Genomic DNA, 14,019 nt, shown 5'->3' on the forward strand with positions numbered 1-14,019 from the left:
AAGGATTTTGTACTGTAGAATCTTGCAACCAATGGAGACCAAGCCCCAAATCCTGCTCTTTCTGCACTTATCCATGTTCTTTTGCTTCCCGGGCAGTTTCACGCTGCTAGAAACAGACGGAGGCTGGTGAGTAGGTATCCAGCAAGGAAAAAGCATATATATATATATATATATATATATATATATATATATATATATATATATATATATATATATATATATATATATATATATATATATATATACACATATGCGAAAAATATAACTTTTTAGAGGAGATGAGTAGCATAAAAGTTGATTGATTGATTGATTCATTGAATGAATGAATGAATGAATGAATGAATGAATGAAGTGTATGGGTTTTTCTAAAGCAGTCTTTTTCGAACTTGGCAACTTTAAGAGGGGTGAACTTCAACTCCCAGAATTCCCCCAAACATCTGGGAATTCTGGGAATTGAAGTCTACCCATCTTAAAGTTGCCATGTTTGAAAAGACTGACCCAACACAACATAAATTAGGGTATCTCAGCATAACGAGGCATTTAAGTACTAACGGAAGCCATCTCTTACCCGGAATTCCTGTCTGTCATGTTTGATAAGTTCCTCCCATTTTGCAACAACCCCCCCCAAACCCCCCCCCAAAACCCCCTCTTTCTCTTCCTTTCTCCCAAATCTAGTGGTATTTTCTGGGGGATTTGTTTTTGCACGTAGATTTTTGGCTTTGTTGACAGATTTCAAAAAGAAATCTTCTTTCTACAACTCCTATGAAAACCACTGCCCTTAAAGTTCTTTGTGTACATGCATATGTATATACATAGAGCGTTAAAGGTAAAGGTAAAGGTTCCCCCGCACATGCGTGCTAGTCGTTTCCGACTCTAGGGGCCGGTGCTCATCTCCGTTTCAAAGCCGAAGAGCCAGCGCTTGTCCGAGGACGTCTCCATGGTCATGTGGCCGGCATGACTAGATGCCAAAGGCGCACGGAACGCCGTTACCTTCCCACTGTAGTGGTCCCTATTTTTCTACTTGCATTTTTACGTGCTTTCGAACTGCTAGGTTGGCAGAAGCTGGGATGAGTAACAGGCACTCACTCTGTTACGCGGCACTTGGGATTCGACCTGCCAAACTGCCGACCTTCAGATCGACAAGCTCAGCGTCCTAACCCACTGAGCCACCGCGTCCCTCATAGAGCGTTAAGGGCAACCATTAATATATGGCCCTGTTCACAGAAAGATAGATGTTACGGCCAAAGGGGTTTTGCATTTCTCAGGAGGATGCTAGATTTCCACATGCAAGGCACTTCCAGTGTTGGAGTGGGTATCCCCCCCCATATTTTTATATTCTATTCTGGGAGCTTCTTCCCAGAATCAGAAGCCATACAGTTAATTGTGCTGTGAACAAAACCTGGACAGGAAGCCTTTTCCTACTTATGAAACTTTTATTTTTCATTTTTTTTAAAAAAAATCTTTATATCCTTCTGAAGAAACAGCAACCTGTCTTTTGTCCCTGCAGGCTGACAAGCAGGCATGCCGCGCTGTCAGAAGACGGGAGCTGTACGGTGGAGAGACGGGGACCCTCCCTAACTTTTGCCCAGTTTATTCAACAGTTAAGTGATGGCAAATGACCCACCTTGCCCATGTTTTCCACCACGAGGGGGCAACATGCACAGGTCCCAGATTTTTTGCAAGAAGGAATTAAAAACAAACAACCAAAAAAAACCCAAAAATGAGACAGCTCCATCTTTTGCTAGAACCAGGCACAATCTCCCAGTTATTTAGCTCTGGAGTTATTTAAATTTGTTTCTGGGCTCCTTATAAGATCCTCTGTCACTGAGAACGCCAGTGCCTTTAAAATAAGAGTTAGGCAGAAATAACCATTTGAAATTCTCCCTTGCCTTTTCCATCAGCCCTTTGAGGTAGACCAGAAGCCTTGAAAGTCAGCGTTCTTGAGCAGTAGTAAGGTGGAGTGATTTCAAATGCAAATTCATGCTTTTTTTAAAAAACAAAAAACAAAAATCAAAGGAGGAGCATATTCTACAAAAGTCGTTGCCACAAATAACAGGTCTGCTTCTTGGTGGGTGCTGAGTGATTATCCCCAGGATGGAGCCCCACGTCCGAGAGCACCGCAGATCGGGGTGGGGAGAACCATGGTTCTTTCCTCGCCCTGAAAAGATTTCAAAGCTTTTGTCCTGTTGTTGTTGTATAATCCGTAGGGCTATTGCAATGATCTTCTCTTTCTCCTTGTCTCTTTCCTCTTCCTCCTCCTCCTTTTTCTCCTCCTCCTCCTCCCTCTTCCTCCCTTCCTCCTCTTCCTCCTCTTCATCTCTTCTCTTCTCTTCCTCCTCCTCCCTTCCTCCTCTTCCTCTTCTCCTCCTCTTCATCTTCTCTTCTCTTCCTCCCTTCCTCCTCTTCCTCTTCTCCTCTTCTCTTCCTCTTCCTCCTCCTCCCTTCCTCCTCCCTCTTCTCCTCTTCATCTCCTCTTCCTCCTCCTCTTCTCCTCCTCTTCATCTCCTCTTCTCTTCTCCACTTCCTCCTCCTCCCTTCCTCTTCTCCTCCTCCTTCTCTTCTTCTCCTCTCCCTTTCCTCCTCCCCCTCCCCCTCCCCCTCCCTCTTTCCAGGTATGCCTTCTCTCGGCCAGTAATTCTTCAGGGATTAACTGACAATACCGTGAGTATCCCTGCCCTATAAATTTGGATGAAATGTCATAGATTCAAAGAGCTTAAAGGGACCTGGGAGGTCATCTAGTCCAGCCCCCTGCTCAAGCAGGAAACCCTACAACATTTCAGACAAATGGATGTCCAGTCTCTTCTTAAAAGCCTCCAGGGATGGAGCAGCCACAACCCTGGGAGGCAAGCTGTTCCACTGGTTGATTGTCCTCACTGTCAGGAAGTTTCTCCTTAGTTCCAGGTTAGAATCTGTGCTACTCTAATCTCTGTAGGCCGCTATCTTTTGGGGGCCCCTCCGTACTGGGCACGAATTAATAAAGTCAAGCGATCATTCGGGACTGTGAAGCCACTTTGCAAAGAGTGAGTGTGGTCCCAGGCTCTCTCCATAAATATTTCTGAGTGTGATCTAAGGGGGAAATTATTGCACAGGTAGAAATAGCAGTGGTTGTGTTTGCACGGCATTCAATCTTGTGGTTTACTGAACAGCAACTTTCTAAATCCACCTAATTGTCTGAGGAAATCACTCAGCTATAAACACACACACACACACACACTCCCGTGTGCTCCAAAGAAAAAAAAACAGATAATCCTTGACTTACAGCCACAATTGGGACCAGAAGCCAAGCAGTTGTAAGTGATTCATGCCCAGCATCCTGAGGTTACCTGAGCATGACTCATATTTTTGGGTGGAAGCCAGTGTTTATACTTTCCTGCAAAAAAGAAAAGAAAAGAAAAGAAAAAAATCCCATTGCAAGCAATGGATTTGCTTAACGACTGCCATGCTCACTTAACAATCATCCCCCCACAATTGCAAAATTGAGTCCATTGCACAATGACCCATTTAATGCCTGGCATCGTTTATGACCTAATTCCAGGCTCTGTTCCTAAATCGGGAACTACCTGTAATTCTCAGAGATTAACTACCCCCAGGGGTAGGCAACCTTGGCTCTTTTGTGACTCGTGGACTTCAACTCCCAGAATTCCTGAGCCAGCCATGCTGAGGGAAAAGGGAGAGGTTTCCAAGCTGAGCCATGCTGGCTCAGGAATTCTGGTTGAAGTCTGCGAGTCATAAAACCATAGTTCCCTCGTGCTGGCTCAGGAATTCTGGGATATATTATTGGGACGCGGTGGCTCAGTGGGTTAGGATGCTGAGCTTGTCAATCAGAAGGTCGGCCATTTGGCGGGTCGAATCCCGAGTGCCGCGTAACAGAGTGAGCGCCTGTTACTCGTCCCAGCTTCTGCCAACCTAGCAGTTCAAAAGCACGTAAAAATGCAAGTAGAAAAATAGGGACCGCTACGGTGGGAAGGTAACAGCGTTCCTTGCGCCTTTGGCGTCTAGTCATGCCGGCCACATGACCACGGAGACGTCCTTGGACAAGCGCTGGCTCTTCGGCTTTGAAACGGAGATGAGCACCGGCCCCTAGAGTCGGAAACGACTAGCACGCATGTGCGGGGGAACCTTTACCTTATATAAACCTTTACCTTTATATATATATGGGGGAGGGGGAAGGGAGGGCTGTAAAATTGGAGTCTCTGATTCTCTTCCGTGGCCACAGGAATTCCAGGCTCAGTGCACCAAAGAGCAGCTGCTGGCCAGATTTGGAGAACATCTGGTTCGTCTGAGTACCGCCAACACCTACTCTTACCACAAAGGTGAGGATGCAAAAGACCCTTCTTCCCCAGCTCTGCCCCAAGAGTGAGCTGAGACACAGAGGTGCAATTTTGCACGGCCGTCCGATGCAAGACGTCAGGGGCTAGGGTAGAGTTCACAAGCGCAGGCAATCCTTGATTTACGACCATTCCTTTAGTGACTGTTCAATGTTCCAACGGCACTGAAAAAAGTGACTTACAACCGGTTTTCACACTCGGGACCATCGGCAGCATCCCCGCGGTCACGTGGTCAAAATTCAGAAGCTTGGCCGCTGACTCATATTTATGACGGTCGTGGCGTCCCGGGGTCACGTGATCCCCCTTTTGCGTCCTTCTGGCGAAGCCAGATTCACTTAACATCCATGTTATTCACAACTGCAGTGATTCACTTCAGCACTGAGAAAGGTCATAAAATGGGGCAAATGGGCTTGCCAAGTGTCTCGCTTAGCAACAGACATTTGGGGCTTGGTTGTGGTCGTACGCCGAGGATTACCGGCACTGCAAGTTTATTTCATGCTACGTACACACAAGAATCTGAACGACCAACGGCCAAGGTGGATTTGTGCCAAGTTAAGAATCAGTGGACTTCTCTTGTGGGAACGTAACGATTCCAAACTGATGGTGCGTTTGGCTCCGCCCTCAGGTTCAGCCTGGTAATCTCCTACTCCCACGCCCTCGTTAAAAAAATAGTCCTTAGGTGATTTATGTCTAAAAAACAGGGCTTTTTTTCTCATAGAACGTTCAGAATGGAGTTCCGGCACCTTTTTTGGATGGAACCTTGTAGGGTAGGCAAGGCGGGTTGTATGACGTGTGAGTTCCGGCACATTTTCTTTTACAAAAAAGCACTGCTAAAAAATATCAATAAAATATATTAGAAAAAGTAGTTCTTGTTCTGCTGAGCATTGTACGAAAAGCTGGCTTACAAGGTTGTACAGGTTTGGCAGAAGATGCATTGAGTTCTTACTGGCTGTTTCTTTGCTGCAGTGGATCTACCCTTCCAAGATTACGTGGATCGTTTGCTGGAACCACAGGATCTGGCTTCCCTTGGAAGTGGTGAGTAGGATGTAACTTGGCATTATCGGTTCTTTATGCTTCCTTGATCCATGGCAGGGGTCTTCAAACGTGATCCTTTGATGTCTTGTGGACTTCAACTCCCAGAATTCCTCAGCCAGGCACTTAATGATAACTTTATTGTCACTTAGAATGTACCAATACACCAATCGGCATACATCAAAATGAAATTTCATTGCATACAGCTCTCAAAGGGTCACCACCTCCGATATATACTCCTTGTTTGTGGCCTGCTCAAATTTCACATTGTCCATTTTAGTCTCTAGGGAGTGAACGATGGCACACAGGACAGATGGAAATGGGGCTCCATGTGGATTAGCCCTCAAATTCGCTTGTATTCTGACAACCTCGCCTTCTTTCCTTTTTCTGATCCTGACTCTTCCACCTTTTCCTTAAAGAGGCCTTGCTTCTTTTCGCCCTTGGAGCACGCTGCCGCCGCCACCAACTCCAAAAGCCTCTCTCTCTTCCTCTGGGCCTGCCGACAGCCTCATCCAGTTCCTTCGCTCCATAAGCTCCAGGTCCTCTCCTCCTCTGCCTCCTCTGGAAACAGCCCTGATTTGCAATACAATCCATCACTGGGCCAGCAGTCAGATCTTGCTGCTGGCAGAACAAATTCAAACAGCGCCAATGACTTTTAACGGTCTCACCAACAGTTCCAAAACAACGAGAAACTCACCATGCCAGCAAAGATTGTCGGTCGTATGTCGTATGTTACCTTAGTTCCACCATGTTGCTCAAACACATTAAAATCTTCCTGATCATGTGGCCTATAGCCCTTACTATCCCTCCCAAAACTATTTGCCTTCAAGAGCCAATGCAGCCGCAGCCATTCCAGGCGCCGCTGAGGAATTCTGGGAGTTGAAGTCCACAAGTCAACCAAGGGCCACGTTTGAAGAACCCCTGGTCTTTGGCTACCCAAACTCAGCCTGGATTCCACAGACCAGAATCAGCTCTTCCAGGTAGAGTACAGATAGTAGTTCATTTAGTGACCATTCAAAGTTACAACAGCATTGAGAAAAAGGACCGATGACCGTTTTTCATACTTACGACCATCGTAACATCTCCATGATCACATGATTAAAATTCAACTGACTCGTATTTATGACGGTTGCAGTTTCCCAGAGTCATGTGATCCCCTTTTGCGACCTTAACAGCCGAGTCAATGGGGAAGATTCGCTTAACAACCGCGATGCTAAGTTAAGTATTGCAGTGATTCACTCAGTAACTATGGCAAAGAAAAGTCGTAAAAAGGGTGTAAAAACTCACTTAACAAATGCCTCACTTAGCAACAGAAGTGTTGGGCCCAATCGTGGTCGTAAATCGAGGACTCCCTGCATTCTAGACCCGAATACCAAAATTACAAATTCAAAAACTACTTTTATGATAGGATTGCAGTAATGGAATCTTGCAAGTCTGAATGCGCTTTTCCCTTCCTTTCCTTTAATTTCACAAGGAGAAGAGTCAGTTTGGTACCGTGGTTAAGGTGCTGGCCCAGAAACTAGGAGACCACGAGTTCTAGTCCTGCCTTAGGCATGAAATCTGACTTTGGATCGGTTCATTTCTTAGCCCAACCTACCTCGCAGGGTAGTTGTTGTGGGGGAAAAATAGGCGGAAGAAGGAGTAGAAGGCTTGAGGTACTTATAAAGTAACAAAGAGGGGATAGAAATCTAATGAATAAACTATGTCTGAGACACTTTCTCAAAGTACATTTCTGCTCCGGATTCAGATTTCCCTTATCTTTGTTTGGACTGCAGTTATTTTTCCTTACTCATTATGAATAAAGTACTGTATTTTCTGGCGTATAAGACTACTTTTTAACCCATGAAAATCTTCTCAAAAGTCAGGGGTCGTCTTATACGCCGGGTGCTGAAAATTTAGGGACAGGGCTGGCTGGAAAACCTGGAGCGGATCTCCCATTTAGTCTGCGCAGGGAAAGCGGGACCAATTGGAGAAGAAGCTGCAGTCTGTGATTTTTTACAGGGTTTATAGGGTTTCCTGCCTTAGCAGGGGGTTGGACTAGATGACCTCCAAGGTCCCCTCCAACTTATTATTATTATTATTATTATTATTATTATTATTATTATTATTATTATTATTATTATTATTATTATTATTATTAATTTAATCCACTTGCACTGTTTTATGTTTACATGTTTGATGACAAACAGCCTTATGTTTATAAGTGACAGTTTTCCTACTAAGCACCTGCATGTCTTAAGCATTTGAATTAAAATTACCATATTAAAATCAAATCTGATGTTTTTTAATTTTTATTTAGTGTGCGTTGGAAGAGGGGTAGTCTTATACGGCGAGTATAGCCCAAACCCTATAATTTAACAGGAAATGTAGGGGGTCGTCTTATACGCCCAGTCGTCTTATACGCCGGAAAATATGGTATCTGCCTTGCAAACTCTCTGCTCTCCCGGATTTTTTCTCCCTTGAAGGTATTGAGACAAGAAGCTGGTTACGTGCAAAGAGACCAAAGCCGGTTTAGTCCCTGGTTGTGGCCTGCGGCACTCAAGAACCTGCTTGGAAAAACGACTGAATTTCTCTTTTCCCTTTTTTTCCTGCAGAAACTCTCTACTTCTTCGGAGACAATAATTTCACTGAATGGGGGCCCCTCTTCAAGAAGTACAAACCACCACCGTTCGGGATTCCAGGCACCACGGGAGCATACAGTTTTGGGATTGGGGGTCAGTAGCTGGTATCTTCAGGAGATGGGACAGTTTCAATACCTTCACAGGGCAACGGTTTTGTAGCTTCATCTGCTTTGGTGGGACCATGTGTGTCTCCTTAGTTTCAAAGACACAAAGCTATCACCAAAAAGCATCGCCTGTGGGTTCTCTTCTGAAAAAAAACCTAAAAACAGCTTCATCGAGTCCCACAAGGCCCATCTTTGCCCAGGCCTAATCAGATGCTAGCTAGAGATAGCTTACATCTCCTCTCCTCCTGTCAGTGTTCATGTCAAGCAGGGAAAATCAGGGATCCAGGCACTTCAGAATAATGTAGGTTTATTCTGTGCTAAAACTCTCTACAAGAATCTGAACTACCAACAGCCCAAGCAAGTTGGCGGTAGATATGAGTCAACAGAATTCAAGATGGGCTGGGCTTAGGTCTCTTGTGGGTACCAAGAGATGCAAGACTAATGATGTATTTGACCCCTCCCTCGGGCTCAGCCTGGTCATCTTGTACAGCTCGCAACAGGGCTTGAGAGGCACAATATCTCCAGCAAAGGAGAAACATGGGAGTCCTCAAGAGCAGAGGTCCCCGACCTTTTGGGCACCAGGGACCGGTTCCACGGAGAGAGATTTTTCCGTGGACCGGAGGGTGCGTGGTTTTTGTGTGCTGCCTGCATGTCACGGATGGGGCTTTGCTTGTTTGCATGGACCAGTTGCTGGCATGCCACGGGCCGGTACCGGTCCACGGGCCGGGGGTTGGGGACCCCTGCTCCAGAGGGTCAGCCTTCTATGAACCCAGTCACCCATGTCAGTATATGTCCGTGATGCTGATGGGATAGCTCTGGCCAGCAGGTCTAACGTATTGGATTGGGGTTGGTTCCTAAGAAGCTGACTCCAGAGGTCAACGTCATACGCCAGTGACCTTTGGGCAGAGCCCAGGGACCACCGAGATCATTCGCGGAGAAGGCCCATCATGTGATCAGAGAGCTTTGCTTTCTCAAGCATCCTTCTGTCCTGCTTGAGAATTCTGGGCTGTGCTCCAGGTCGTTAGGATATTAAGGAGCCGTCCGATTCTCGTTCTGGATTTAATTTCTTCTCCTTTTTTCTCCCTTTTCCACTCTCTTTCAGGCTCCGGTTCGGGAGTGCCGTTTCATTGGCACGGGCCTGGCTTTTCGGAGGTCATCTTTGGGAGGAAGGTGAGTGCACCAAGGAGACGCTGCCCTACAAACTATGTTCCCACCTGTTACGGGATGGGAGATTAACCTTGGGAAACTGGAGGAAGAACTGCAGCCTAGACAGCTGCGGTTGACAAGGGAAATCCCAGCCCACAGAAGGAATGGGAGTGGAGAAAGCATCTCAGAAGAACAGAACAGAATGACAGAGTTGGAAGGGACCTTGGAGATCCTCTAGTCCAACCCCCTGCTCAAGCAGGAGAACCTATTCTATTTCAGACAAATGGCTGTTCAGTCTCTTCTTGAAAGCCTCCAGTGATGGACGGAGGGAGGGAAGGAAGGAAGGAATAGGAGAATAACAGCTGGAAGGGACCTTGGAGGTCCTCTAGTCCAACCCCCTGCTCAAGCAGGAGAACCTATACCATTTCAGACAAATGGCTGTCCAGTCTCTTCTTGAAAGCCTCCAGTGATGGAGGGAGGGAGGGAGGGAGGGAAGGAAGGAAGGAAGGAAGGAAGGAAGGAAGGAAGGAAGGAAGGAAGGAAGGAATAGGAGAATAACAGCTGGAAGGGACCTTGGAGGTCCTCTAGTCCAACCTCTTACTCAAGCAGGAGACCCTATACCAGACCTTCCCTAGTTCTCATGGCTGGCAGGGGAATTCTGGGAGTTGAAGTCCACACACCTTAAAGTTGCTAAGGAACACAGTCCTATACTATACTCAACCTCGAAACGACTTTTTAAAAAGTAGCACTGGGGGTCCAGGAGAGTCTAGAGTTAGTTTTCCGAGCAACTGTTTAATTTAATTTAATTTATTAATATTTCTATACCGCCCTTCTCCCGAAGGACCTGAGTACGGTGTACAGGGCAAGAATAAAACACAGAAATTTACAAAAACTAAAAGATAATTAAATACATGTTGGTGGTGAGCATCCTCCTGTGCTTTGCGTTGTGGATATTTCAAGGCTTTTATTCGCCTCGATGCCACCTTACGGAGGTAGGAGACATACTGAAATATCATGCGGTGGTACAAAGCTCGTTCCTTACAGCTTGCGGTCGCTCTCTCCCCAGCGCTGGTTCCTGTACCCTCCAGAGAAAACGCCAGCATTCCACCCCAACAAGACGACTCTGTCCTGGTTCCTGGATACCTACCCTTCCTTGCCGCCATGGGAGAAGCCGGTGGAGTGCACCATCCATCCAGGAGAGGCAGGTTGTTGCAGGGCAAGCGCAAACCTCCCTTCGCCCCGTGTACAGACCGGGCTTCCAGGCAGAGTGCCCAAACCACGCCGAGGGAGCAAGGGAAGATCTTCTAGGAAGCCATTGCATCCGGAGTCATTCTCCCTTTCCTTCTAGGTTGTTTATTTTCCGGACCGCTGGTGGCACGCGACTCTCAACCTGGACACCAGTGTTTTCATCTCTACGTTCCTGGGTTAGCAGCTCCGCGTGACACCTCCCGTATGATGGGACTCTCCCCATCACTCCTTGTGCAAAGCAGTTGGATTTCTTGGCCATTTCAAACCTCCAGGCCGGTCTACCCTTTGAAAGTTGCCCCATTCTCCCCTTAAGGTGAACTGCACCATCATTCATTCTGGCACAATGGTTCGGGGCCGGAGAATACAACTTCCACCACCCGGAAATTTTTCGGTTGGCCGGCTCCGACGGAGTTGATGAAATTCAACAGCCAGAGGGCCTCCCGAAAGTGGTGGCCATCAGCTATGGTTGACCACCGTAACACCACCTCTATGGTCAATGAGACCAGCAGAGGTGATGTGGTCCCAACTGACCAATCCTAGATCATCTCATCTTCCTCAGGGATCTCCTCCTAAAACTTTTCAGCCAGTATCTCAGGACCAACTGCGCCACCCAACTTTTTTAGAAACGGTAGAAAGTTAAGATTGATGCTTCCTCAGGTGTATTTTGCTACCCAGCATCCTTCTCCCCGCCCGTGCATTTGCCACACGGTAGAAGAAGGTGAAGCCGGGGGTCTTGCTTCATCAATTACAGATAGTCCTCGACTTACGACCACAACTGAGCCCAAAATTTCTGTTCCTAAGCGAGACATTTGTGAAATGAGTTTCAGCCCATTTTACGACCTTTGTTGCAAACGGTTGTGAAGTGGATCACTTTAGTTATTAAGCTAGTCACACAGCGGTTAAGGGAAATCTGGCTTCTCCGTTGACTTGGCCTGTCAGAAGGTTGCAAAAGGAGATCGCGGACACTGTGACCGTCGTAAGTTTGAGTCAGTTGCCAGGTGTCCGGATTTTAATCACATGACCACGGGGGATGCTGTAATGTTTGTAAGTGCGAAAAATGGTCATGAGTCTCTTTTTTCATTTTTTTGTAGCTTGGAAGGGTCACTAAAAGGATGGTGGTTAAGTTGAGGACTATTTGTATGATGTTTGGGCTCTCTCTCTCTCTCTCTCTCTCTCTCTCTCTCTGTGTTTGTGTCTGTGTGTATGAAACAGAATGTTCCCTGAGGGAGGACACAAGGTGTTGCTGTTATTATTTCCTGTGTGTCTCATCCAGCTCTTTCAACTCCCCAGGGGATATTTACACCACCAGCTGGCTAAAAATAATTTGGGCTGGTCAAAATTACAGCCTTGCAAGGCAGGTAGGAAATCTGGTGACGTGGGTGGAGGTTGGTCAGCAACCCGAGGATGAAAAACCTTGTTTCACCTGGAAGTAACTTGATTGTTCATCCTCCCCCATTTTTCTGGCAGGATGTGCCTATGTTCTCTACTACTACTACTACTACTACTACTACTACTTTCTTTCTTCTTTCTCCTCCTCCTCCTCCTCCAAAATGATTTTCCTGTCAACTTGATGTAACAGAAACGTGATCAGCAGATTCCACCTTGGTCCTGTTTCTATCAGATATGTCCCTGGCTGATGTGAAATACCAGATTTTAGCATAAACATTTGTGTGTGTGTGTGTGTGTGTGTGTGTGTATGGCTCATATGGTGTGTATGTATATATGCATGGCTCAGCTTGGAAGCCTCTCCCTTTCCCCTCAGCATGGCTGGCTCAGGAATTCTGGGAGTTGAAGTCCACGATTCATAAAAGAGCCAAGGTTGCCTCTACTGCCCCCGCCAGTCCGTTAAGGCGGAAAGATTGGGGAATTCGGTCATAAAGGATCCGTTTCTAAAAGTGGATTTCAGCACGAGAGGCTGGGCCTCTCCATGCTCAGTTTTTCATCTGGATTCTCTGTATTTGTCTGTTTGTGGAATATGTACAGGTCAAAAAGGTGGATTCTTCAGCCAGGATAAATTCCTCTAGGTACCAGGGAAGGTAAAGGAGAAAAGAGGTAAACAGGGTAGAATTAAGAGTTTGTTAGCGTAAGCATTGGACGCTTAACCTGCAGTGTCTGCTAATGGCTTGCCTCCGGAAGTTGTGTCTGCTCCATTCCTGGCGGTTTTTAAGAAGAGATCGGACAGCCATTTTTCCAGAATGGTCTAGGTAGAGCTGTGGTGGCGAACCTATGGCACGCATGCCACAGGTGGCACGCAGAGCCCTCTCTGTGGGCACGTGCGTCGTCGCCCCAGTCCTAGGCCTTCAGCTGGGTTTTATACAACCTTTTCGCTTTAGGCCTCTGCTGCCATGTGCAAAAAAAAAAAGGTTCAGTCAATCAATCAATTTCAACCCGCAGGGAAAAAAAGATCTCACAAAGTTGGAATTGATTGATTGAACTTTTTAGTCCCACCCAGTCTGCCGTTACCACAGCCACGCCCACCCAATGGGCCACACCCACCCAACGGGCCACGCCCACCCAGCACCCAACAATACATAAGTGGGTTCTGAGTTGCAGTTTGGGCACTCGGTCTCTAAAAGGTTCGCCATCACTGGTCTAGGGTCTCCTGTTTGAGCAAGGGGATGGACTGGAAAACCTCCAAGGTCCCTTCCTACTCTGTTATTCCGTATTATACTCTCTTTAACTAGTCTTTTACTGGCAAAGGAAAGGCGCTTTGGATATGCCCAGATAGGTTAACCAGGAAAACAAGATCTACAAAGAAGGCAGGAAGATGCCCAGGTCCCACTACAAACATTTTTGCTTTCAAGCAGGCATCTTCCCTTCTTGCTTACGTAGCTGCAATTTGAGTATTTTATTCAAAATGTTTTATAGTTGTCTCCTTGCGGAACAGTAGTTTCCTGACCCTTTTTCTCCCTCTCATCTGTTCTGAGAATCTTAAATTGATGAGCCAAGCGATGCCGCTCAAAAATAAAGAGCAGGATATGAGCTGAGCTGGGAAAAGTCCCATCTCTGCAAAAAAAATTAATTTGGTCGTGCCTGTGTGGACTTGGCCCTGATGCAGAGGGAAAATGGAACAGAGTGTCCCAGATAAGGTGCTGGTGTCACGTTGCAGCGGGAGCCCTTTTGTCCTGCAACATTTTGCCATGGGTGTTAAACGGAAGCAATAAGAGGTGCAAAAGAATTTTTGAACAGCAAATGGCAATAGCACTTAAGATTTATACACCGCTTCACAGTGCTTTACAGCCCTATCGAAACGGTTTACAGAGTCAGCATATTTGCCTCCATCAATCCGGGTACTCATTTTCCCGACCTCGGAGCCATCTGTAAGTCTTAAGTGCCATTGCTATTATTAAGTGAATCATTGCAGGCTGTTAAGTAAAATCGCAGGGCGGTTAAACGCATCTGGCTTCCTCCGTTGATTTTGCTTGTCATGATGTTGGCGGTGAAGGTCGCAAATCGCCATCACGTGACCCCGGGATGCTGCAACCAGTTGTAAACACGCGCTAGTTGCACCTGCACGTTTAGCCATGTGATTATGGGGAT

The 14,019-nt window shown here is 46.6% G+C and overlaps 1 protein-coding gene across 1 annotated transcript; it reads left to right on the forward strand.

Annotated features, from left to right (window-relative positions):
* Positions 1-2,583: 2,583 nt before the first annotated feature.
* On the forward strand, positions 2,584-12,158 carry JMJD8 (jumonji domain containing 8; the record flags this gene model as incomplete). The annotated part of the gene is made up of 7 exons (XM_081337970.1): positions 2,584-2,661; positions 4,217-4,313; positions 5,295-5,363; positions 7,955-8,074; positions 9,188-9,255; positions 10,298-10,432; positions 10,580-12,158. Coding segments are annotated over 7 exons (648 nt in total), but the record flags the coding sequence as incomplete, so codon positions are not given.
* Between the last annotated feature and the right edge of the window lie 1,861 nt (positions 12,159-14,019).

The sequence above is a fragment of the Vipera berus genome (assembly GCF_964194415.1).
Source record: "Vipera berus genome assembly, chromosome: 13".
NCBI classification, from domain to species: Eukaryota; Metazoa; Chordata; class Lepidosauria; order Squamata; family Viperidae; genus Vipera; species Vipera berus.